This window comes from Malaclemys terrapin, chromosome 2 (genome assembly GCF_027887155.1).
Source record: "Malaclemys terrapin pileata isolate rMalTer1 chromosome 2, rMalTer1.hap1, whole genome shotgun sequence".
NCBI lineage: Eukaryota > Metazoa > Chordata > Testudines > Emydidae > Malaclemys > Malaclemys terrapin.
Window position 1 is genome coordinate 201,677,955 of NC_071506.1, and position 26,907 is coordinate 201,704,861.

General features: G+C 43.6%; 1 protein-coding gene across 16 annotated transcripts in view; it reads left to right on the forward strand.

Annotated features, from left to right (window-relative positions):
* LRRFIP2 (LRR binding FLII interacting protein 2) overlaps window positions 1-26,907 on the forward strand; it is a 171,230-nt gene that overhangs the window by 96,525 nt on the left and 47,798 nt on the right. For 5 of the 16 annotated variants that reach the window (XM_054019398.1, XM_054019396.1, XM_054019400.1 and 2 more), the window contains 8 exons: window positions 2,663-2,710; window positions 2,799-2,843; window positions 6,883-6,930; window positions 7,030-7,083; window positions 16,861-16,929; window positions 23,157-23,270; window positions 25,655-25,699; window positions 26,543-26,656. In XM_054019398.1, the coding sequence (XP_053875373.1) occupies window positions 2,663-2,710; window positions 2,799-2,843; window positions 6,883-6,930; window positions 7,030-7,083; window positions 16,861-16,929; window positions 23,157-23,270; window positions 25,655-25,699; window positions 26,543-26,656 (537 nt within the window). The remainder of the gene's footprint in view (window positions 1-2,662; window positions 2,711-2,798; window positions 2,844-6,882; window positions 6,931-7,029; window positions 7,084-16,860; window positions 16,930-23,156; window positions 23,271-25,654; window positions 25,700-26,542; window positions 26,657-26,907) is intronic. The other 11 variants (XM_054019407.1, XM_054019409.1, XM_054019408.1 and 8 more) reach the window with 5 other exon arrangements.

The following is a 26,907-nucleotide window of genomic DNA, read 5'->3' on the forward strand; positions in this document are numbered from 1 at the left end:
GCGAAATTGGATAGAAAGTAAGGCTAATGAAGCTGAAAAATCAAGGTAAAGAAACCATACAAGATCCTGAAACAGTTAATAGGATATGGATCAAAATTCAGAAGTGACCCAGGGAAAGGGAAACAAGGAGAAATGTTGAAAACACTGAAGGAACAAGAAATTAGATGGGTGGAACACCTCAAAGACATGCTAAACCAATCAGAACCAATTACAAGACTGGAATTTAACAATGATAAATCATGAGACCTAGATATAGATGTATCTGAGGTAAAAATCGAAGAAGTAAAAAAAGCATTGCAGAAGATGGAAAAACAAGAAGTCACCTTATTTGGATGGCATTCATCCTGAGATGCTTAAATATGGAGGCGAAGACATGGAATCTCATTTACCAGAGGTCCAGAATCATTTGGCTGATCACATCAGCAGGAATTTCTCCAAGAATCGTGAATAGTCTCTGAAGATCAGTTTGCTGAGGTCCATCTTCGCAGAATAGGGCATCTTGGCTATTGACCTGTTTGTAATGAGATAACAAGAAGTGCTTTCAATTTTGCTTTCAAGTGGGTCTCAGTCCAGGCTCCTTAACTGATGCCTTCCACCTGAATTGGGGACTAGCACTGATGTATTCCTTTTCCCCAATCCCACTTGTTTCTCATCTTATTCTCAAACTGAAGCTGGATCATTCCAAACTAATTCTTATTGCATGAAGTTGGCCAAGACAAAGTTGTTTATCCGACCTCCTCAGTCTATCTGTTTGACATCCCATATCTCTTTCTCTCTATCCCAACCTACTAACTCTGCACCATGGTCAAGTTTGATTTTCCAGCATTAAGCAATCTGCAGCTCATGGCATGGCTAGATGAAGAGGAACAATGCTGTTTGGAAGCTGTTAAACAAGTGCTACTCAATAGTAGAAGACCCTTCATTAGAGCTACCTATTTGGCCAAGTGGAAACGGTTTTTGGTTTGGTCATTGGCCGAGGGGAATCAACTGATGCTAGCCTGCATTCAGGGCATTTCGGAGTATCTATTACACCTTCGGTCTTCTGGTATGTGTCTCAGTTCATTGAGGATCCACTTAGCAGCGATCTCGACATTCCATACTCCGATCCAAAGGAAGTCAATTTTTTCAAACTCTGTAGTGGTAAGGTGTCTAAGAAATCATTTGGTTTTTTCACACTGGTGAAAGAAGCAGTTCCTTTGTGGGACCTTAATATTGTGCTGGCTGCCCTTATGGGTTCTCTGTTTGAGCCCTTGGCACTTGTTCTCCCTCTTTCCTGTGCCTGTCATGTTTTCACATCTGCAGGAAGAGTAAGTAAGCTGCAGGCTTTAATGGCAGAGCCACCCATTTACTCAGTTTTTCAAAGACTCAGTAGTCCCAGGGCTGCATACTAAATTTTTGTATAAAGTAGTTTCACAAATAACCGGTATTCTTTCCTAAGCCACCACATTCAAGTGCAGAAGAGCAGTACCTTCATTTGTTGGCTAAGAGACGATGTGTCTTTTTATTTGGAGAGGACTAAACCATTTATTTGTTCAACTTCTTTCTGTCTCCTATGCAGACAGGATGAAGAATCACGTGGTCTCCACACAGACTATTTCCAGATAACTTCCTGTATTATGACAGCATATGGAGTAGTTCAGGCTTCACAAAGACTATGGGCTCATTCAACTAGGGCTCAAGCGACATCAATAATATTTATCAATGATGTTTTGATATTGGACATCTGCACCTAGTCTCCTGTGTATGTACTTTTACCAAATGCTATGCTATTATGGTTCCATTTACATCAGATGCAAACTTTGGGAAGGCAGTTCTGCAGTTGTTCTTTAAATAGATTTTGAGACCACTTCCCATTGATATAGCTTGGGAATCACCTGAGTGGAATACTACGACTGAACCAATCAAAGATGAAAAGATGGTTACCTATCTGGACGATAACTACTGTTCTTTGAGATATGGATGAGATGTGTATTCCATAACTCACCCATAGTGCTTTCTGTATGAGAGTCCCATCTCTTGATGCTCGGTGCAAAGGAACTGGGAGGATCGGGGTGACACTGCCCTTTAAATAACCAGGAGAGAGGCTATGGGTACTGCTAGGCAAAGTTCTTCAGCTTCTGTGTATGGGGCGTGCACACACCTGAGTGGAATAAGTGTCTGCACCCACATCTCAAACAGCTACTATACAGATAGCTGTCTTTTCTTTAGTAGCAGAACTCTGAAACCAGGAACTTTTTACACATGCCCTATACAGAGCATAGTATGATAGGGCCCAGATCAATGATAGGGGACTGTAAGTGCTATCATAATGCAAATAATAAACTTCTGGTCTACCATCAGAGGATAATTTCTGTCTATTGTAGACTTTGGTCAGATTTATATTCATACCAAGGGGAGAAACTGCATGACCGAGCCATTCAGTCCTCTGTTTCATGCTTTTTTTTCTTGCCACTTTTTTACCATAGAAATAGTAACTTTTTAATTAGCATATTATAGACTTCTGTACGTCAAGATGTGTGGTTTATTTAAAATGTTATTGTACTAGATCTAAGTTTTACCTGTTTCATTAAGTTTCAAGAGCTTCATTGCAAATCTAAAACAATGGATTTAAACCTTTCTTTGTACTGCAGCCAAAATTGTTATTTTTTCCCCCCCATCACAGTCCTCTTCTCTCTACAGTGATCCTTTGGCAACTACTAAGACCTACAGGGTTAGTACAGTATGGAAAAGCTTTTTGGCTAACTTTTGGTATGTTAATAATTTTTTTTAAATAAAAATAATTATGCTTTTCTTTATAGGTGTCTCCTACTGTAAACACGGGTTTGATAAGAAGTGCTAGTTTGGTTTGTATGAGTCCATTTGCATGGTTGCCTTAAACCTGCATTCAAATGACTGTGGTTTGAGCATACTGCGTATGCATTCCTGCTGTATTTTAAAATAAAGCTAAAGCTTGCATGACTCAGATAATGTGAAATGTATAGGAATATAGAAGATGTTCTGAAAGGTGATTTCCACAAGATTTTTTTTTTTTAAATTGGGCTTGCGGCTCATTTCTTTATCAAGAGAGGCTGGAATGCAGGAGGCTTTTTTCTGCTTGTGTTTTACTTTAGAAATATCAGGGATATCAAACGTCATCTGTTCTGGTTTTGCTAGGGAGTGTTAGGGATGTTAATTGCCAACTCTACCCTCTTAATTTAAGGAGCAATGCTGCTGCTTTTTTAACAAAACCTTTCTTTATCCAAAATGTTAATTAGTCATTGCAGTTAATGTATTCGTAAAAAGAAAATTTAAACCCTGATAATCTTCTTTTCCCAGTAGATTAACTTTCAGTTTTTGATCTTTTGATGTCACATTTCATTAGTTCTCTAGTGATTTTTTTCCCCCCATCTTACTGCCTATATAAAGAATGAAATTCCAGTGTTAAAAGTGACACACAACCCCTGCGTTCGTTTTTGTTTTTTTTTTACTTTTTCTTTAAGAAAACCCCCTCAGGCCTCCAATTTTGTTTCCTTTGCTGGCCGCCTTTAAATAATACATACAAAAAAAGTGTGTCTAAGTAATGTTAAATTGGTGAGACAACTTCAAACTGCTCTACCTTGTGGTGACTTTTTTATTTGGTGTTTCAGTTATTTATACAACACCTAGAACAAGAGGGCCTTAAGCTTCTTTGAGAATTTGGGACAATAAAAAGAATAACTAAAAGTCTTTAATTTGTTCCCGAAGCCACTAGCTCTGCATATGATACATGAGATCTTATCCTGATTTTGGATGCACATTTATCTCTTCCAACTATCACCTTGCAAAAAAAAAAAAAAAAACTAACATGGTGATTTGACTGTGTGTTAACACAACTGGTGTACATTTAATCAGATTGTTATACCATTCAGTTCAGAGCAAAATGAGTCACTTTTAAATGTCACCTTAATCTTTCTCCCCATTCCTCCTCCTGCCAAAATATTCATAATTGTTAATATAGGCTAATTATTAGCTTGCAAAATACTATGAAATTCCAAAGATAAAGGAAAACAAAATTGCTGTGCATCAAACTATTTCTTCTTCAGTCATTTTAATGACTTAATGGCACACAGTAAAGGATGACAGGTCCCAAATATGAAAGTCACTCTTCCTTTACTTGGCCCTGTCAACACTGGTTCTCCACTTGTGAGGTACTCCCTTCTCTTCATGTGTCATTATATAATGTCTGCATCTGTAACTTTCACTCTATGCATCTGAAGAAGTGGGGTTTTTACCCACGAAAGCTTATGCCCAAATAAATCTGTTAGTCTTTAAGGTGCCACCGGATTCCTTGTTGTTTTTGTGGATACCGACTAACACAGCTACCCTCTGATATTTGACACTCTTCCTTTACTATTTCCCTTGTTACTGCCACACAACCTAAAAATGAGTTTGCTTTAAAACTTTGTCTCCAGTACTGTCAAGCGGTTTTAAATGTCGGCACATATCTTAAGAGAAAAGCTCCTCTTCAGCATAATGTAAGCAGTATATGACCAGAACTCTGAAATTTTCCTTTTGTGATATAACCTCGCAGAAGGTCTGAGGATCAGAATACTGTTTAAGTTGTTTAGAGAGTTAGGCGCACAGTTGCCAACTTTCATGTGGTAAATAAGCACCCTGACTTTCACAATAAGCCAAAAATCAAGCTAATCCCATTTCAAAACAAGGCCAAAACAAGCCAATCCCTAAGAACCCCAACACTCTGTGACTAGATTCCCCCCGGTGTGCCGTCTGGGACTGTGGTGGGACCGCTGGGCACCCCTCACTATTTCCCCCCCACCCCCACCCCTGCTTGCCTGGAGCTGATTTAAAAAAAAAAAAAAAAAGCAACAAGTTACAATAAGCAACGAGCTGTAAGCCAAACAAGGAGAAAGCTATGTTGACAGGAGAAGCCCTCCCATTGACATAGCATGGTCTGCACAGGGGGATAGGTCAGTATAATGACGTCTGAGTGACATAGTACCCCGAACAATGTAGTTATATTGACCTAACCGCCCGTCTAGACAGCGCTGTTAATGTGAGCAGAGACACAATTCTCGTGAATGAATCGTGAGAGTCATGATTTCTAAGGAAAAAATATCCTGACATTTGAGAGTTCTAGCTACAGATCATGAGTCAGGATTAATTTTAGTTAGAAGTAGCTGTACTGGCTGGAGCTATGGCCTGGAGGCTGACATGGGGAGGGGAGGGGTCTGTATTGATTGTGGATTCTGAACAGATGGGGTGAGTGCTGAACTGATGGCAGTGGGGGTTGATGGGGGTCAGGGGCTGAACTGATGGGATGGTGGTGATGGGGCGAGGGAACTGAACTGAAGGGGAGCTGAATTGAGGGGAGTTGGGTGGAGACAGAACTGATGAGTGACTAGAGGAGTGGGCTGTAGTCCACGAAAGCTTATGCTCTAATAAATCGGTTAGTCTCTAAGGTGCCACAAGTACTCCTGTTCTTTTAGAGTACAGGATTAATTGCTGGGCAGGAGATGGGCAGATGTGGGGGTGAGAGCTCCTGCAGCAGGGGCCAAAATCAACTTATCTAGTACATCTAGTGAGCAACACTAATTGTCACATGCACACACTCTGGGGATGGGCAGGGGCAGTTGAAAAATCAAGAGACTGACCTAAGAAAAACAATACAATCTTTTTTAAAAATCTCATGATTTTTGATCTCTTGAAGTTGTCATTGCAGTAACTCCTTGCTTAATGTTGTAGTTATGTTCCTGAAAAATGCGACTTTAAGCGAAACGATGTTAAGCGAATCCAGTTTCCCCATAAGAATTAATGTAAATGCGGGGTGGGAGGGGGGGTTTGGATCTAGGGAAACTTTTTTCACCGGACAAAAGACTTTATATATATTACTTACACACACACACACACACACACACACACACACACACACACACACACACACACAAAGTTTTAAACAAACAATTTAAAGCTTCCTTTGTCCTGAGCCCTGTCATGTTGTCCCCCCGCTCTATGGAGATGCGGTAAGCGAGGGGCAGGAGCAGTGGGGAGGGGGACACCCTGACATTAGCCGCCCTCATCCCCCCCCCTTTACACAGCAAGTAGGAGGCTCCCGGGAGCAGCTCCAAGGCAGAGGGCAGGAGCAGCACATGGCAGTGGGGGGAGCTGAACTGCTAGTAATTGATAGCCTGCTGGGCGGCTGCACAAGGAACTTAGGGGAGTGGGGGCTGCCAGTCCACCCTGGTTCCAAGCCCCCACCAGCTAGCTCCAACGGGCTGCTTTTTCTGCAAGCAGAGGACAAAGCAGGCAGCTGCCAAACAACTTTATAAGGGAGCATTGCACAGCTGCAATCTAATTGATCAGCAACATAACGTTAACCAGGATGACTTTAAGTGAGGAGTTACTGTACTGCAGGAGGGCTTCTTTTGTCAACATAGCTACCGCCTCTTGTGGAGGTGGATTATCTATGCCAATGGGAGAAGCCTTCTTGTAGGCATAGGTAGCATCTTCAGTGAAACACTCGTCTAGTTTTTGTTCAAGCTGAGTGAAATTCAAAAAGATAAACAGCTAAATAAGCTTAAATTACACTTTAAATTTTCAGTTTTGGTTAAACATAGTTACGGTTTAAAATACTATTTAAAAATAGCTTTAACAGAATAGTCATATTTCCTCTTAGAGAGAGAATTACTGCATGATGGGAGGAAATGATGCCAAAAGGAAATACAAGTTTGGCCCTACCCCCTTTCAAAAAGTACAGCCTTTGGTGGAAAATGCATGGAAACTGACTATCATAAGCATGAAATTGGATTGCACAGGAGTAGAATTATTATCTTGTATGACTTGAGGATGTCACATTTTAATTACTTTGACACTAGATATAAACGATCCATTTCCTTTGTTTCCCAGGCATCATTGTGTGGTGATGGATTATATAGCTCATATAACTCTCACACTGTAAGTGTAATTAGCTTCTTTTCTGAAAACATTTGTGTTACTAATGTAAAGATGATTGAAAATTATAAAAACTTACTTCCTCATAATTTCTGTCTGTAGCCATCTGAATACAGTTATTCTTCAAGAGCAAGCTCAGCTCGAAGTAGTCCTGTGGTGAGCCCTCTTGCATGATTTTGTGGGGTTTTTTTTCTTACTTGACTAATTCTCAATAATTATCGTGAGCATTTGCACTGTAGGTCACTCTAGTGATAAATACATGAACTGTAGATTTTTGTTTCTGCTTCAGAAAAATTAAATCAGCTGTAATAAAATTTAAAAAATGAGTATTTGCTCAAACAGTTCAACCGTAGAAGTTGCTGTACAAAGTTTTCCTTCCTTAAAAAAAGGTTTAAAGTTGAAAATGAATGACATACTTTTTTTAAATCTTGAAAAAGAGTACATATATAGAACTCCATCGCTGTTACCAGGTGTTACTTTAAAAAGTTCAGCTAGAAGCATGAAGACAGTGTTGCCAAATATAAACATTAGTATAATAGCTGGAGCAGGGGAGTGACAGAGTCATTACATTTCTATTGAAAGGGACATTTCATAAGGAAGAGAACTGTGGTGTGGCTTGGTGCCTGCATATTGTGAGAAGTAGGTATCCCATTTCTCCGGTTTACCCGTATTTGAGGTTGAGAGAGCATTCCTATGCATCAGAAAGGAAATAGGCTGGTGACACCTTACACTTGTAAACTGGTAGCTGTCTTCTCAGAGGAAAAATGGAAGAGTTCATTGCCAGTGAGATCATAAACATTTCCCTATGAACCATTACAACTTTCAGTGGTGTATTTGATATGTTACAGCTTGATGTCCTAGAACATAATCTGACATAGTTTAGTACAGATTGGAATGAAATTGGGCTTGATGCAGGAAGATAGTGTGTATTATCTGTTGCCTTTTGTAGATCACAGTTGCTAATATAAACAAATGCCTTGGCCTTTACAAAAATTACATCTAATATTTAACACTAAGGATTTCTTCCATAATTGAGGGTTGGCAAAAGGCTTCCAATTAAACCAAGCTTAAAACATAGCCACTAGAAAAAGTACTACTTCCTTTAATAGAACCGAGGGGGTAGGGGGTAAGAATCGTGTTGTTTGGTTTTTTGGCAGGTACTCAGATCATAGAATACCAGGGTTGGACGGGACCTCAGGAGGTCATATAGTCCAACCCCCTGCTCAAAGTAGGACCATTCCCCAACTAAATCATCCCAGCCAGAGCTTCATCAAGCCTGACTTTAAAAACCTCTAAGGAAGGAGATTCCACCACATCCCTAGGTAACCCATTCCAGTGCTTCACCACCCTCCTAGTGAAAAAGTTTTTCCTAATATCCAACCTAAACCACCCCACTACAACTTGAGACCATTATTCCTTGTTTTGTCATCTGGTACCACTGAGAACAATCTAGATCCATCCTCTTTGGAATCCCCTTTCAGGTAGTTGAAAACAGCTATCAAATTCCCCCTCATTCTTCTCTTCTGCAGACTAAACAATCCCAGTTCCTTCAGCCTTTCCTCGTAAGTCCTGTGCTCTAGCCCCCTAATCATTTTCGTTGCCCTCCGCTGGACTCTTTCCAATTCTTTCCACATCCTTCTTGTAGTGTGGGGCCCAAAACTGGACATAGTACTCTAGATGAGGCCTCACCAGTGCTGAATAGAGGGGAATGATCACATCCCTGGATCTGCTGGTAATGCCCCTACTTATACCAAAATGCTGTTAGCCTTCTTGGCAACAAGGGCACACAATTGACTCATCCAGCTTCTCATCCACTGTAACCCCTAGGTCCTTTTCTGCAGAACTGCTTCCTAGCCATTCAGTCCCTAGTCTGTAGCAGTGCATGGGATTCTTCTGTCCTAAGTGCAGGACTCTGCACTTGTCCTTGTTGAACCTCATCAGATTTCTTTTGGCCCAATCTTCTAATTTTGTCTAGGTCCCTCTGTATCCTATCCCTACCCTCCAGCGTATCTAACACTCCTCCCAGTTTAGTGTCATTTGCAAACTTGCTGAGGGTGCAGTCCACGCCATCCTCCAGATCATTAATGAAGATATTTAACAAAACCGGCCCCAGGACTGACACTTGAGGCACTCCGCTTGATACTGACTGCCAACTAGACATGGAGCCATTGATTGCTACCCGTTGAGCCCGACGATCTAGCCAGCTTTCTATCCACCTTATAGTCCATTCATCCACCCCATGCTTCTTTAACTTGTCGGCAAGAATACTGTGGGAGATTGTATCAAAAGCTTTGCTAAAGTCAAGGAATAACACATCCACTGCTTTCCCTTCATCCACAGAGCCAGTTATCTCGTCATAGAAGGCAATTAGGTTAGTCAGGCATGACTTGCCCTTGGTGAATCCATGCTGATTGTTCCTGATCATTTTCCTCTCCTCTAAGTACATCAGAATTGATTCCTTCAGGACCTGCTCCATGATTTTTCCAGGGACTGAGGTGAGCCTGACTGGCCTGTAGTTCCCCAGATCCTCCTCCTTCCCTTTTTTAAAGATGGGCACTACATTAGTCTTTTTCCAGTCATCCGGGACCTCCCCTGATCGCCATGAGTTTTCAAAGATAATGGCCAATGGCTCTGCAATCACATCCGCTAACTCCTTTAGCACCCTCGGATGCAGCGCATCTGGCCTCATGGACTTGTGCTCGTCCAGTTTTCTAAATAGTTGTGAACCACTTCTTTCTCCACAGAGAGCTGGTCACCTCCTCCCCATGCTGTGCTGCCCAGTGCAGTAGTCTGGGAGCTGACCTTGTTCTTGAAGACAGAGGCAAAAAAAGCATTGAGTACATTAGCTTTTTCTACGTCCTCTGTCATTAGGTTGCCTCCCTCATTCAGTAAGGGGCCCACACTTTCCTTGACTTTCTTCTTGTTGCTAACATACCTGAAGAAACCCTACTTGTTACTCTTAACATCTCTTGCTAGTGCAACTCCAAGGGCGATTTGGCCTTCCTGATTGCACTCATGCATGCCTGAGCAATATTTTTATACTCCTCCCTGGTCATTTGTCCAATCTTCCACTTCTTCTAAGCTTCTATTTTGTTTAAGATCACTAAGGATTTCACTGTTAAGCCAAACTGGTCGCCTGCCATATTTACTATTCTTTCTACACATTGGGATGGTTTGTTCCTGCAACCTCAATAAGGATTCTTTAAAATACAGCCAGCTGTCCTGGACTCCTTTCCCCCTCATGTTATTCTCCCAGGGGATATTACCCATCAGTTCCCTGAGGGAGTCAGTCTGCTTTTCTGAAGTCCAGAGTCTGTATTTTGCTGCTCTCCTTTCTTCCTTGTCATTTCCTCCCAGGTTCCCATCCACTTTTGCTTCCCCTACTAATTCTTCCCTGTTTGTGAGCAGCAGGTCATGAAGAACTCTGCCCCTAGTTGGTTCCTCCAGCACTTGCTGAGAATAATGTGGTGACGAGGGCCATATAAATATCTAGACAAATGGTTGTTTGATTAAAATATGAAAGAAGTGTTATTGCCTTTATATCGTTAAGCAACTTTGCAGCTTCGTACTATGTATCTTTGTGGTCCGGCATTGAAGATGTAGTTCTGAAACTGATGATATGACACTTATTTTAGGTAAGCCTTCTATATGGAGGATTGAAGTTTCACTGTAGTTCCTAGCTAGAGAAAAGATGGGATTAAGAGGAGAGAGAGTTTTTATTTAAAATAAAAACCATCTTCAATAGTAACTAGGAGGCTGAAAAATATAGATCAAGTAAATCTAAATTTTAATTTCAAGTTTACTACATTGTGAAACTTTTTTATAAAAATAAGTTAGCTATGGCATACTGAATTCTTAGAATAACTGCAAAATTCTGCTCAGTGGACTTTGTAGAGCAAAACCAAAAGCAGAATTTGGTTCATGTTTGTCATGCAGACTCAGGGCCTATCAATTTGGTTTTCTTTGAGTGTTTTTCTGAGTATTAGTCCGTTCTATTTTATTTGCCCATGCACCCCCCAAAATTGTCCACTTAAACAACAGCAACAGCCAAAAAAACCCCACAAGTATGTCTCTGGCTAGCAAGACTTCCAATTCCTGGCAAAACAACTCATGGTGAAATTCAAAAGTGACATGCAAAGGATCTGGGAGACAGAAAAGGATTTATATCCTTGTGTTGTTTTACTATATATATAAAGCTAGAAGTCGAGTAGCTTTGTTTTGGATTTTTAAAAAATGTTTTTTCTGATTACTTTGTAAGTTAGAAATATTTAATTTCAAGTCTGACATGTGTGACTTGGTTGGAAGACCTGCTGCTGTTTTCAGCATGTGTTTGTGATGCTCTTACCAGTCGTCATTGACACTTCCAGGGTAGACAACACCTACCTTTCTATTTTAAAATAAGTAAAATAAAAAAACATTTGGACCCCGTTTGTCCATCACAGAGAAGCAAAAAAAGGCAGTAAGCTGAATTTTTTCTTTTTCTTTGCAGGTCACCATTAAAATTGGAACACTCATTTTTGCTCTCATTGTCAGCTTCATGTACTGTACCCCATTATGTTTGAGGCTGGGAGAGTAATATGTTTGTTAAATCTATAAAAGTGATTTTTTTTTTTTTTTGCATCCATTGATTTTGTTGTTTTTGAGAATTATCTGGTAGGTGAATGTAGAGAACATATCTAATAGTCCAGCCTTTTGACTTAATTGTACTCCTTTTCAAAAATAGTTTTATGTTTAGCAGTTTTATTTGCCTACCTACAAGTCTTTCACTTTTCATGCCAGTATGAAACTTTCATTTTCTTATTTTCAGATTTTGCTATCCTTTAGAATTTAATAGTTACAAACCTAATTTCCTATTTGAGTGCTTGTTCATGTCAATTCCTGTCAGGTGTGTGCACGCGTGCATGCCTGCACGGCAGCCGGAAGATTTTTCCCCTAACAGTATCCATCGGGTCGGTCCCACCGCGCCCTGGAGTGGCACCATCATGGTGCTGAAAATAGGGCCCTGCCGACCCTTAGTTCCTTCTTACCGCCAGTGATGGTTAGCTGGAACTTCCCCTTGCTCTTGTCGTGGCAAGCACATTTGTCAGTCTATATATAGTTATTAATTAGATTTTGTAGTTGGTGTTAAGTAGTTAGTAGGTACTTTACTTAGGCCTGGTCTACGCTGGAGGGCGCAGGGGGCGGGATCAATCTAAGTTACGCAACTTCAGCAACGTGAATAACGTAGCTGAAATCGACATACTTAAATCGACTTACTGTGGTGTCTTTACTGCGGTGAGTCGACTGCTGCCGCTCCCTCGTCGACTCTGCCTGCGCTTCTCGCTGAGCTGGAGTACAGGAGTTGACAGGAGAGCGCTCGGGGATCAATCGCTGCCCACCGATCCAGCTGGTAGTGAAGACATACCCTTAGTTCCTAAGTTTCCTTTGGAGGGGTTTCCCCTACAGTTCTATCCCAGCACTAGGGCATGCTGTGGTCTCCTGATTTCAAAGCCTGTGAGGTCTGCAACAAGTGTATGCCCAGAAGCGATCCTCATACTTTGTGTTTGACGTGTCTGTGGGAGAGCCATCAAAAGGGTCACTGTAGGATCTGCAGGGGGGTTCGCCCCAGGATGCTGAAAGATAGAGATCAGTGCCTGAAGATCCTACTAATGGAAGCGGCACTCTGACCCCAGTCCAACCCCGGGTCAGTGGACCTGGCGCCGTGTACCTTCTCCTCGGTACGCAGAGCCCCAGCACCGTCGGCACAGAGATCGGTGCTGAGAGTCCTTGTCTTTACTCAGCACCGTCATGGCTCCACTCGCGGCTCACGTGCCGTAAGCAGGCACCAGTCTTAATCGCCGGTGCCGCAGAAGAAGAGCAGGCCAGATAGGGGTTGTTCCCGCACCCCGGCTAGACCCAAGGAGCTGGCCATTGTGAGACCTAAGTCGGGCCACACTACTTCGGCCCCACTGCCAGAGATGGTCGCGTTGACTCCTGCCCTCGTGGAAGGGCAGTCAGATCCGAAGCCTTCTTGCTCGCCAAGGCTGAACCGACAACTACATCTCCCGTCGACCCCGGATGTGTTTGAGGCAGCCCGGGACCTGCTCCAGCTTATGGCACCGTTCTCCCTGCTGAGACGGGATAGGTCACCGGCACCGGTTGCTCCCTTGGCACTGTCAAGGGGAAAGCCCGCAATTATGTCCCGGCAGTCTCCATCCCCGGTGCACCGCTCCGCAGCGCCAGTACAGGGTCAGCAGCCTTGTTGGTCCCTGAGCCCTCGACGCGGACCCTCCATTCCTCGAAATACCACTCCTCCGTGCTCCTCCTTTTTGGACACCTCGGAGTCAGTCGGCCTCCTATCGATCTCGTAGGAGCAGAAGTAGACGGTCCAGGTCATCACGAGACCAGCACCCTTACCCAGCACCATGGCCTATGCAGTGGCAGCCCCTGGCACAGTGGCCCTTTTGGACTTCCTGGGCCTTTCACCAAGGCCAAGGGTGGAGCCAACGGTCACATTCCAGGGCGGCATCGGTGCCTCAGCCACTTTCGTACTCCCTCCGGCACCATCAGCATTGACAGGATTGGGGGTAGCTCCGTCGCGCCTTGCCGTCACAATCCCAACCCCTACGCCAGCCTCAGTGGTATCAGCTCAGACGACCTCTGCACCGATAGCCCCAACACCATTGGTTCCGGCTTCAACAACTTCGGCACCGGCAGCCTCAGCACCAACACATACAGCTGCAGCACTGAGGGGCACTGCACTCTGTCGGCTCCAGCCCAGGATCCCCAAGTGCCTCGGGACCCCTTGGGCGTGGAGGGAAGAGAGCAGCCACTCCTTGAGGGGGTCTCTTCCTTTCCCTCTTCGGGTGAAGCGCTGGCGGGCACTTCGGTATCCCCGGCTCTGCAGGACAATAGGGTCCTACAGCAATTGCTGAAAAGGGATGCCCAGGGCCTGGGCATTCAGGCAGAGGAGGTAGTGGAGGATGCAGATCCAATGGTGGATATCCTTATCTCCTCCAGACTGGCACGTATTGCCCTACCCTTCATAAAGACCATTGCTGACACCACAAAAACCGTGTGGCAGACCCCAGGTTCGTTGCCCTCTACGGCTAAGCGCAATGAAAGACACTATTTTGTGCCATCCACGGGCTACAAGCACTTTTGTATACCCATCCTCCACCAGATTTTCTGGTCGTGAACGCTGCTAACCAACATGAGCACCAGGGCTACCAAACCCCCTCCCCAAAGAATCGGGAGCCGAAACAACTCAGCCTTTTTGGGAAAAAGGTCTACTCCACTGGTGGCTTGCAGCTCCGCATTTCTAATCAGCAGGCCATTGTCAGCAGCTACTGCTACAATACATATGGGGCAATGGCAGAGTTTGCAGAACTGCTGCCGTATGACTCCCGTGCCAAATTCTTGGCCCTGGTTGAGGAGGGCAAGCTTATTTCTCGAGTTTCACTGCAGGCCGCTTTGAGCGGGGCTGATGTAGCCACTCGAGTGATGGCTACCAGGGTTGCCATGAGAAGGGGTTCCTGGCTCCAGGTCTCAGGTCTGCCATACGAGGTCCAGCAGGTGAGCAACCAACACTACCGGTTTGTGGTGAGCAACAAATGCTACCTGTTCAGTCCTCCCATTCAACCTGTCAGCAGTGCCGCGTATGTTTACCAAGTGTATGGCAGTCGTGGTCACATTCCTATGCAGGTGCCAGGTACAAGTGTTCCCGTACCTCGATGACTGGCTGATCAAGGGCTGGTCCAGGGCTCAAGTAGAGGCACAAGTCAACTTCATAAGAACGACGTTCGACGAACTGGGCCTTCTCCTGAACATGGGGAAATCAACTCTGTCCCCTGTCCAGTGGATAGAGTTCAAAAGGGCGGTACTGGACTTGACACAGGCCAGGGCATACCTCCCAGAAGCGAGGTTTCGGGCCCTAGGTGACATCATTTGAAGTCTCAGGTAGTTTCTCACCGTCGCAGCAAGGAATTGCCTGAAACGTCTAGAACACATGGCCTCTTGTACCTGTGGTGCAACACACCAGGCTCATACTCCAGCCTCTCCAATCATGGCTAGCCTCGGTGTATTGGCCGGCTCGGAACAGTTTGGACAGGGTTGTGTCTCTGCCTTGCCCAGTCCTCAACTCCCTTCAGTGGTGGCTGGACCCGCAGGTAGTGTGTGCAGGGGTTCCCTTCACCGGTCCTCAGCCATCCCACTCACTAGTGATGGACGCATCAGCTTTGGGCTGGGGAGCACATCTGGGAGACCTCAAGACACAAGGCCTCTGGTTTTAGGTGGTACTCACTCTCCACATCAATATCAGAGAGCGGTGTGCCTGGCATGCCAGACTTTCCGAGACCACTTGACAGGGAGATGTGTATCAGTTATGACTGATAACACCAGGCGATGTTCTATATCAACAAACAGGAAGGTGCATGCTCCTCTCCCCTGTGCCAGGAAGCCCTCATGCTGTGGGACATTTGTGTAGCTCATTCGATACACCTGAAAGCATCGTACCTCCTGGGAGTACAGAACAAGTTGGCGGAGGGTCTCAGCAGGTCATTTCATGGCTACAAGTGGTCCCTATGCCCGGATGTCGCAAACTCCATCTTCCAACGGTGGGGCTTTCCCTAAATGTACCTGTTTGCCGCATGATGCAACAGGAAGTGCCAGCAATTTTGCTCCTTCCTGAATCTCAGCCTGGATTCCATCGTGGATGTGTTCCTCCTCCTATGGGGAGGCCGTCTCCTCTATGCGTTCCCACCCATCCCTCTCATTCACAAGGTGCTTCTCAAGATACAGAGGGAAAAGGCTTCAGTGATATTGATAGCTCCAGCCTGGTCCCGCCAACAATGGTACAATTTCTCGTGGAAATGTCCATGGGCATCTTGCTGCTCCTTCCAGACTTAATAACTCAGGATCACTGCTGTCTCCCGCACCTGAACCTCGAGTCGTTGCACCTCACGGCATGGAAGCTCCATGACTGAACCCCCTGGAGCTCTCCTGCTTGGACCCGGTTAGACAAGTTCTCCTTGGCAGTAGGAAACCCTCCACCAGGGCTACCTACTTTGCCAAGTGGAAGAGATTCTCAATCTGGTCAGCACAGCATCATTTGTGCCTGACGCTTGCCTCTATACCACTCATACTGGACTGCCTTCTCCATCTCAAGCAGCAGGAACTGTCCGTGTCCTCAATAAGGGTTCACTTGGCTTCTGTCTCTGCCTTCCATCCAGGCGCAGAGGTCCGGTCGATCTTTGCCAACCCTATGATCAGCTGTTTTCTGAAAGGTATCAACAGGTTATATCCGCACGTTCAATAACCAGCTCTGACCTGGGACCTCAATCTGGTCCTTTCCAAATAGGTGGGTCCGCCCGGCAGGCCAGAGATGATGTGGCCTTTGTTAGAGCAGTGCTCCTGTCAGTGGACAACTCCGACTCCACCTCTTGAACTTAGCCTTGGGAGTCACCTGATTGGAATTGACATGAACAAGCACTTGAAGAAAAAACAGTTACTCACCTTCTCATAACTGTTATTCTTTGAGATGTGTTGTTCATGTCCATTCCAATACCCTGCCTCCTACCCCTCTGTCAAAGTACCCGGCAAGAAGGAATTAATGGGGTGGTGGGTCAGTAGGGCCCTATGTTGAGTGCCATGATGGCGCCACTCCAGGGGGCGCCTGGACCAACCCAACGGATACTTCTAGGGGAAAAATCTTCCAGCTGCCATGCATGCACGCACACACACACACACACACGATTAAAATGGACATGAACAACACATTTCGAAGAACATTTCGAAGAACAACAGTTACGAGAAGGTAACTTTTTTCTTTAAATTTGTATTTTATGTACTGTGTGTGCCTCATTCACTGATATTCTGTGAATTACTTATTTCAAGATAGAAATTGTTTGGACTGCAGTCAATCAGCTGTAAATACATGCATTTTAATCTTTGTAGTTTACAGACAATGAAACAGGAAGTACCACATCCTCTAATCGTGCCATCCGAGGGCGGAGTGATAGCATGGTGAGCCAGGTTGCATGCAATTGTCTGATGCTTTTGGTGGCATCTTAACTTTTTTTAAGATCCCTAATTATTTTATTTATTATAGCACATACTGTTCCACAGATATGAAGGGCTGCTTGTGAGAGAAGGAAAGTAGACACCCCTATTCACTTACAACTTGTGTGCACCCATTGGTTGTTTGCACACTGAGTCGTGTTTTCTTGGAATCCATTACATTACTTGGACAGAGTTGTATGACGTCTCTATATATGTCTTATAATGCAGCTCAAATAAGACAGCTGACCTTATTTGTACTGGGTGAATGTTTTTGAATTGCTTTTTCAGCTAATTCAATTTTTAAAGAAACATAATTATAGGCAGAACTGGTAGCGCCACCTATATTTGAGGTTGCCAAACGTTACTTCCCATTATAAGACCCTGTTTTCAATTGCTTATAACTTTGCCAAATTTTAACTTTTCTGGCTGAAATTTTCCATGCCAGATATCTGCATCTGGCTGAATATTTTTTGAAAATTTCAGCCAAACTGGTTCAGTTGTTTCAGACAATGAGATTAGGGGGAAATGCATGGTTTTACCAGATTAAAAAAAAAAAAGTTTTGTTGAGAAGCTCTAGAACTGGGGTGGACAAAATACAGCCCAGGGGCCGGATCTGACCCATCTAACATTTCTGTCCAGTCCGCCATGACTAACATTTCTGTCCAGACTCCTCTGCGATCTCCGAGTCTGGGCCGTTAAAAGTCCCGTGGTGCAGCGGGATGCTCAGGAAGGCTGGCTGCCTGCCTGCCATGGCCCCACGCCGCTCCTGGAGGCAACTGGCTGTTGCTGGCACGCCTCTGTGCGCTGCTTCCGCCCCCAGCACTGTCCCCATAGCTCCCATTGGCCGGAAACCGTGCCAGCAGCAGCCAGCCACAGCCGCTTTGGGAGCAGCGTGCATAGGCAGCGAGTTCTATACCCACGTGGTGCTCAGGTGCCAGCAATATTCAGAGCCAGGGGCCCAGCTCCACCAATATTTGGGGCTGGTGTGGGGGGGGGGGGGGGGACTCAGTCCCACCTGCAGCCTCCCCGCGCCTCCACCGAATGTCCCCCGGCCCCAATTTGCTGCCCCCGCTTGCCTTTCCCGCAGAGAGTCACTGACTGTTTCTTCCCTGTGCAGCTCCATGTTGCCTCCCTGCAGCAACTGCTGCTGCAGGGTCCTAGTGCCCCCCATCTCCACTGCCAGGGCAGACTGACTCTGAGCCTGCCCTTCCCCCTCAGACCCTTCCCTTTTCTGGCAGGACCCTCTGGCAGCACAGAGCCTCCCTGCCTGCAGTCACCGCTCCTGCCCCATGCTGGGCAAGGAGGCAGCCCCATCCCTCACCCCCCAGTGAGGCTACAGTCAGTGGCAACAGCAGGGGAGGAGGCACATGCAGAACTCCACGGCACCCACTACGGGGGAGGCGAGGGAGATTCCTGAACCTGAGAGGGGCCCTAGGAGCACGTGCAGTGACAGTGTGCTGCTGGGGGGGGCAGGAAAGAGGGGCTTCTCCCCCAAAGCTTGCTGCTGCCGGCAGGAAAAGGGCTGGGAGTCGTCCTCTCTGGCCCCTGTCCCGGAGCAGCCTGCCTGCACCCCAAACTCATCCCCAGCCCTGCCCCACTCCAGAGCCCACACCCCCAGTCAGAGTTTTCATCCCCCCTCCATACCCTGAACCCTCTACCCTAGCCCTGAGCCCCTCCAGTACCCCAAACACCTTATCCTCAGTCCCAGCTAGAGCCCTCATCCCCCCCCATACACCCTAACCCTCTGCCCAAGCCCTGAGCCTCTCCAGCACCCCAAACACCTTTGTCAAGGTTCCTTCCCCACTCTGAACTCTAGGGTACAGATGTGGGGTCCCGCATGAACCTCCCTAAGCTTATTTCTACCAGCTTAGGTTAAAACCTAGTACTCCTCTGCCACCACCAAGTGCTTTAACAAGAAACAGGGAAAGGTTCACTTGGAGTTCCTCTTCCCGCAAAATAGCCCCCCAAGCCCTTAAACCCCTTTTCCTGGGTAGGCTTGATAATCCCCTCGCCAATTAGTCCTGGTGAATACAGATCCAAACCCTTGGATCTTAAAACAATGAAAAATCAATCAGGTTCTTAAAAGAAGAATTTTATTAAAAGAAAAGGTAAAAAATCATCTCTGTAAAATCAGGATGGAAAATAACTTTACAGGGTAATCAGATTTAAAGAGCCCAGAGGAACTCCCTTTAGCCTTAGGTTCAAAGTTACAGCAAACAGAGGTAAACCCTCTAGCAAAAGGAACATTTACAAGTTGAGAAAACAAAGATAAAACTAACACGCCTTGCCTGGCTGTTACTTACAAGTTTGAAATATGAGAGACTTGTGCAGAAAGATTTGGAGAACATGGATTGATGTCCGGTCCCTCTTAGTCCCAAGAGCGAACCCACGCTAAAAAACCCACACAAACCAAAGACTTCCTCCCTCGCCCCCAAGATTTGAAAGTATCTCTTGTCCCCTTATTGTCCTTTGGGTCAGGTGTCAGCCAGGTTACCTGAGCTTCTTAACCCTTTATAGGTAAAAGGATTTTGGTGCCTCTGGCCAGGAGGGATTTTATAGTATTGTATACAGGAGGGTTCTTACCCTGCCCTTTCTAGTTATGACAACCCTATCCCCAGTCCCAGCCAGAGCCCTCATGCCCCCCCTTCTACTCTCACTCAGAGCCCCTCCCACACCCCAAACCCCCATTGCCAGCCCCAGACAGAGTCCTCACCCCTTACACCCCTACTCTCGCCCTGAGCCCCCCACACTCCAAACCCCTCATCTACAGCCACAGCCCTCACCCCTGTACCCCATCCCTCTGCACCCCTCCCATCCCCAAACTCCCTCCCAGAGCCTTCACCCCAATCCCCTGCCCCAGCGTAGGGCCTGTACCCCAGACCTCCTCCCTCACCCAAACTCCCTCCCAGAGTCTTGGGCAGGTGGGGGGCAGAGTTTGGGCAGGGGCGGGTTCTGGGCACCACCAAAATTTCTATAAACATGCCACCCCTGGCAGCGTGGGGCCCCAGCATGCAGGCAGCCTGCCTGAGCCCTGCTGCGCCACCAGCAGGGAGCCCCTGTGGTAAGCACCTCCCGTCCAGAGCCTGAACCTCGCATCCCTTGCCCCAGGTCAGAACCTCCTCCTGCACCCAAACTCCCTCCAGAACCCTGCACCCTCTTCTGCACCCCAACACTCTGCACCAGCCCAGAGCTCCCTCCTGCACCCAAACTACCTCCCAGACCCTGCACTCCCCCATTAATATAGTAGAAATATGCGGCCTGTGAAGACTTAGCAAAATTCGTGGAGTGGCCTCCCTGCGAAAATTATTGCCTACCCCTGCTCTAGAACCTCCATGTTTTGGAGTAGGGATTTGAAATTTGGCAGGGGATGGCTTTTGTAACAAAAAAATGTCTTTTTCTGTTCCTATGAAAAGCCACCAAAAATTGGCCAAGTCATAATCCTTTGGAAAAAATCCCAGTTCACATATACTCAGTAGAGACTTGTTACAATGAAGCAGATAAATTCTCAGAAGAGTCCATCTGTACTGACCATGCTACAGCACAAGGCTGCAGGGAATGAGCAGCACTTTCTGTGCCACTGTTGCTCTGGCTGTTTTGGTCTACTGTGATGATGGATACAGGAAGAGAAAGCAGGAAGACTGTCTCTCCTGTTTTCTCAATGCTCATGCTGCTAAACCCGGGCAGCGTGAAGGAAGAAGTGAGCCAACTTGAATATGGTGAGGGGACATGAAGGAGAGTCACACCAGAGGAGACAGTAGATTGTGGTAATAAGCCTCAGAGTGGGACAAGACAAGGCAGTGGGACAAGACAAGACACAGCTGGGTTCTGTGGAGATAGGTTGGGTGAGGAGCTGAGATATAGGAAAGACTGGGACTTTTGGAGGAGCCCAGATGGGGAGACTGGGACTGGCTAGACAAGGAGATTAGGAATCTGAGGGTGAGACTGAAATTGGATAAAGGAGCCCAAGGTTGAGAGACTGGGACTGGATGGGTGAAGGTATTGGGTGGTCTTTGAAACTCACTGGTAAAGTGTGTTCCATTTAGTGTGTTCCATTCACTAAAGTGACCATTTAGTGCTGGTCTGTCTAGAGGATGACAACTTATTAGTACTATCACTTATTCTGTTAGTTGAAGTGTCAGAGGTCTGTACAGTGGATCTAAATGTTCCAACCCTGCTGATGACCAATGTGGGTTTGCTTTTTTAAAAACCTAAGAAATTACATGCAATTTGTCTGTTCTTGTGATATTTAGATTGCTAACTTTTTGGAGCCAGCGCATGGTCTTTCAGTGTGTATGTGCAGTCAGACATTGATTGGGACCATCAATTAGTACCACGTTTAATCATCATTAAATTTTTCACAGAAAGTTAACTTGACTGGTCCTTCTAATCATATTAATCCTGAGCTCCTATTTTCTCAAGCTCTTGTACAGTCCAGATTTCAACTTTACAGATTTCAGGGTTCTCAGTGAAATTGGTTCACTGTTATATTATCTACCCACTTACTCACAAATTAAATCCCAGCAGTTTAAGTCATGGATATGAAGCCGTGGATTTTTTTTAAAAGCCATAAAAATCATGGACTCCGTGTAGCAATGACTAAAATGCAGCTTCTAATATTCAAAGCACAAATAACTGACTACATAGGGGTTCAGACAGAAATATTGTATGTGAAGGGCCATAAACATAAAATGAGAAAAGCAATTGACAGACTACAAAGGAAGTCAGATTACATCAGTGACTTGTTTATCAAGGGTTATTTTTAAAAATTGTGAAAATGGGATGAAGACAAACCAAGAGAGAATAAGCATGTTGGATCAAATAGTATTTTATACCTTTTTTTTTTAATTTAGATACCTTCAGTCATATCAGCACTCTTTATACACATGTAACGTTCATAGCTCTGACCACATCTGCAGCTCTGTGACAAAATAATTAACATCAGGGAACGCATGATAAGGAAATACTTTCCATTGAACATATTACATTTAATATGAATACTATCAGTTTAAAGAAATATTTCACTTCAGTTAGGGCAGTATCCACCAGTAGAGCCCTGCACAGACACAAACTTTATATCCTCAGATATAAATCGGTATCTGTGGAGCTGCAGGGCTCTACTGGGAACCACAGCAACAGAAGCAGCATCATGTTGGGCCGCTGCTACCCAGAGCCAGCGCCCTGCGCCGGCAGCAACTCTGGCATGACTGTACTGCCCCTAGCCCCACCCACTGGGGCTCCACAACCAGGGACAGCTGCCAGTCAGCCTGGTGCCCACCTCAGTGGGCGGGGCTGAGGGTGGTACAGCCATGCTGGAGCAGCTGCTGGCGCGGGGTACTGGCTTCTGGGAGTGGCGGCCCAACATGCTGCTGCTTTCGCCACTGTAGTTCCCAATAGAGCCCTGCAGCTTTGCAGATACGGATTTATATCCACATCTGCGGATATAAATTTTGTATCCGCACAGGGCTCTGTCCACCAGATTGTAATGTGGATAATTATAACTTGTTCTAATGCACACTTTGTTCTGTTACCAGGCTCTGTTTGTTATTTTTGCAGATACTTTGTACTTAATTTTGTACAGTTTTCTGAGCTATACTTGTGATTGGAAAGTTTGCTCTTTACTGTTATAAAGCTCTCTCTTTTTATTGTGATTGGGAAAAGGATCTCAAATAGTGTTCAACTGCAATTGTCATTCATTATCCATCATATCTGGCACAATGTTGGTGCCAAAACCCATTTTAAATTAATTGGAATGGGAAGGTAAAATTCATAAATGTTAGTCGTTTCAGAGGAAGATATCAGTAACCTTAGAAATGCTGTAAATCATAATTTAAGAATACAATCAAACTGTTGAATAGTCACAGGGAAAGTAGTGGTAGATCTGAGACGCATTCTTTTTTGACAAAAACAAATGTATTGGTATTGTGCACTTAAAACTAATATACATGTGTAAGTCTTTAAATAGGAACATTTAAATTACCAAAAACAGTAAGAAGAGGAATTGAGTCGTTGTATCATTATTAAACGTGAGAAATGCCAAGAGCAAATTGCAGTAGTTGATATTTTTAATTTGATTTATATTGAAATATAATTGTACCTTATAGTGGAAAGGGCTTTATCTTCATTCAATGAAAATGTCTTCCATTCTACCCTTTATTCATCTTTTCTTTTTCTTTTTTAATCTGGCTTTGAAGTCAACTGATTTTTCTGATCAAAGTGAAACTGCAGCTGATTATTTTAGTCGTTCCAATCGCAGGGGGAGCATTGTTTCTGATGTGGACGATGTCAGTATCCCAGATTTAAATAGTGTGAGTGTAATGCATATTATGATATTGTAATGAATACAACGGGCTACTAATGATGAGTTTTCTTACTTTACTGAAAAAAAGAATAACTGCCTGAAAAAGGAAAAAACCTCAGAACAGTAGAATTTACTCAATAGTGAATGAGTTTTGTAGCTGTTTTTTAAACTAACTGCCAGTTTTCTTATTAGAAAATAACAGAATGTGCACTGAATAAAAACAAATCTCTTATCTCTTGGAATGCTATTTTTTAACACAGTTCAGAAAATTATTTTGTCCTTTGCCTGAGCTATACATGAATTTATAACTATCTAATTGTATTGTGTATAATATATAATCATGTACTGGAATCATTAACAGTTTATGCATCCATTTGTATGAGTGCTTTGTATACCTGAAAAAGAGCTTTGTGTAAGCTTGAAAGCTCCTCTCTCTCACCAACAGAAGTTGGTCCAGTAAAAGACATTACCTCACCCACCTTGTGTCTCTAATATCCTGGGACCAACATGGCTACAGCAACACTGCATGCTATAAATACGTAAGGAATGTACGTCTGATGTCCTTTATATAATAAGCCTAAAAACCTTTGAGAGTAAACTGTGGTTTTGGTATGAAATAACAAGTTACTGTGCAAAACTGGCACCCTTTTATTCCACAAACCTTATTTGCTGAGTGTTTTCAAAGAGTATCTGCGTGCTTTAGTGACCCCCCCCCCCAAAAGAGTTTGGGGTGCTGGTAGCCATCCCATGGCCACACAGTTATGGGAGTATAAACTGGATTCTACTCCTTTTTCATATATTGACAGAATTATCTTAATTCCAATTGCAGGGCCACGTTCTACCACCAGTTATTCCTATTTAACTGAGCTAAGAATTTGGTGCCCAAAATCCCTCCTTTTTCTAGTAGACTGTCCCAATCATTCAGATACAATGAACAGCTAGTCCCCCCAATACCCAATTTACAATTACTTGTAAGAGTAGAACCACACTTCAAGTTAGCAAAATACTTTTTCTTTTCAGATGAAAAAACATAGAGCAGTATTATTGTCACCACCATGTATGTTATTCACCATCACTGTTTGCAGCAGTATGTTCAGAGCATGGATAGATCTCAGTTGCAGTGTGCATTCTGTTTCAAATTGAAATTTAGGCTTGTAATTTTTTAAATAAAGTTACTTTTACGGATATTAGCGTTCTCTGTTACAAGGACGTGACAATGTGTTGAGAATGGTTAATAGCATTATTTTCTCGTTTACTAGAATTGCTGTTGTGTGAATGGATTCTTAAGTCTTGTTTTTATGGTAGCAATAAAAATTACATAATTAAAATTTTCTAATTGATACTCTATAGTGAAGATTGGATTCAATCAATGTAGTGCAGGTTCACAGTTGATCGTGGGAAAAGGGAGTTGTAAGTTACAACTCTTTGAGACAGAGTCCTTATCAGATAATCAATCAGTAGACTGTCTTAATAATGGCTATCTGCTTCCGGTAGTAACATATGCTGCAGTGGCAGCTCTAAAGCTGAAACCAGGAAAGAACGTGAGACATGGAGAACTGATGTCTTCACAATTGTATGAACTTTGCTTCTGCTGTGATGCCAAATCCTCTTAACTCTTCTCCATTAGTTTAGGGCAAAAAGAATTAGATATTTGTGTTGAAGACAATTATTGGATAAGTTGTTCTGGAAAAGCTATTTATACTTATTAAAAATGTATAGATTTGTAATGTCTTAGGCTTACATTTCATTTGGATTTTTGACTGAAGAAAATGTTGAAATAAGTCTGAGTAATAAAATTAACACATTCACACAAAAGTTTTAGTACATCGAGACTTCCTATAACAGATGTGTGTGTTTCTGGTCAAGCTTGATTAATTAAAATATTGTCTGAAATAAATAGTTAGCTATTGGAAATAGTTAGCCTTCTTCGATCATGCCTTCTTCAACCTCTGTTATTTGTCTTGATGTGACTGCCAGTTCTAACAAATAGTGTGGTGTGTTTTCTGGTGACTAGATTAAGACACTCAAAACTGATTTCATTTGTGATCTAAACCAGACTTCCAAAAAGGTTAGTGTTTGCTATTCTGCTTACCATCGCAATCACTGCTATGCTGAGATTTAGAATACTGAAAATAATTTCTGTTCTCAGTTCTCTAATATTAACAAAGGTTTTTACCTGAATAGAAATTTTAGATAACCTACATTTTATTTTTAATTATAATCATTAATTTATTTGTAAATGCTACAATTAAAATTAAGTTGTGGAGCGTTGTAAACCATTCTTTGTAATCCTGTGGATTATGTACATCTCATTATGCTTGGTGAACACAAATGTATTACAGCTGTTCAGTCACAAAATGAATAATTATAATCACTTTTTTCTCTCTCCAGCTGGAAGAGAAGTGTGACAAACCGTATTCTGAAATTTACACCAGGGTATGTTTGTTTGTTAAAAGATTGAAAGTCAATTTTCTTGCTTTAATTATAGTCAATTTGAAATATCTCCAAAAGTTTATATGCCATATGTTTTAGTAGTGTTTGTATCCTAATACTTTTTGACAGTGTTAATTGTAAAACGACACTTGTAAAGCTCTGTGTAAAGCCTAGTTTAACATTCCTGTTCCTGTCCCTTTATTTCCCATAGGAAGGGAATGTCTCTTAAAGGAGCTATTTTATTTATACAGTTCATCCCCATATGTCAGGAAATGTTGAGCAAAGAGATTGAATATGAAGGGGACAGGACTGGAAAAACTCAGATTTTTTTAACTGCTGTTGCAGACATTGCTCCAAGTCCTTGTGTGGGAGGGATTAAAATGACTATTAAAAGTGTTGAAACTTTGAGATCGTTCCAGCACAACAAGCCCACTAGCAACATGTACCTAAGTATAGAACTTCAAATTTCTGTAGGATATAAGTAAAAATATGATGATGATTGATAAGCTACTTATTTTAGTTTTTCTCTTCACTGTTACATCACCTCAACCAAAGTATTTTGTAAACATCTCATCAACAAAACTGATCATATATCATAGCATGCATATGGAGCCAGCAGACCAAGATATAAACTAGATTCTGGAAATCAACTTGGTCAAAAGTATGATATTATAGAACCCGAATTTTAAGTCAGGTATAAAACAGGATTTTTTAAATGTATGTTTTCAGTTTTTAATTGTCAAGTAATTTATTATGAGAAATGTGACAGATATCACTAAGTGGGAGGCTACCACCTCAGAAAATATCATAGTATGAATCCTGATATAGTTTATTCTTTTTTTTAAGCCGGCATCTCGCAATTCAGCAAGTACAACTCCTCTGAGTGGGAATTCATCCAGACGAGGAAGTGGGGATACAAGCAGTTTGGTGGATCCTGATGTTTCGTTAAGTGAATTACGGGTAAACTCTGTTACTGATTTGAAAAAGCAGGAGGGTTTGTCTAATATGATGGGGCGGTAGAGAGGGAGATGGGATTTCTGCTTATTTGACATAGAAAAATAAAATGTGAGCTATCATTTTAAGACGGTGAGGAAATATAGATGCATGTTACAGCAATGTTACTACTTACATATATAAATGTTTGTGGCACTGGAAGCTGAGTACTGAAACAAATTTTATTTTAATAACATTAGAAATTGTTGGATAGATTT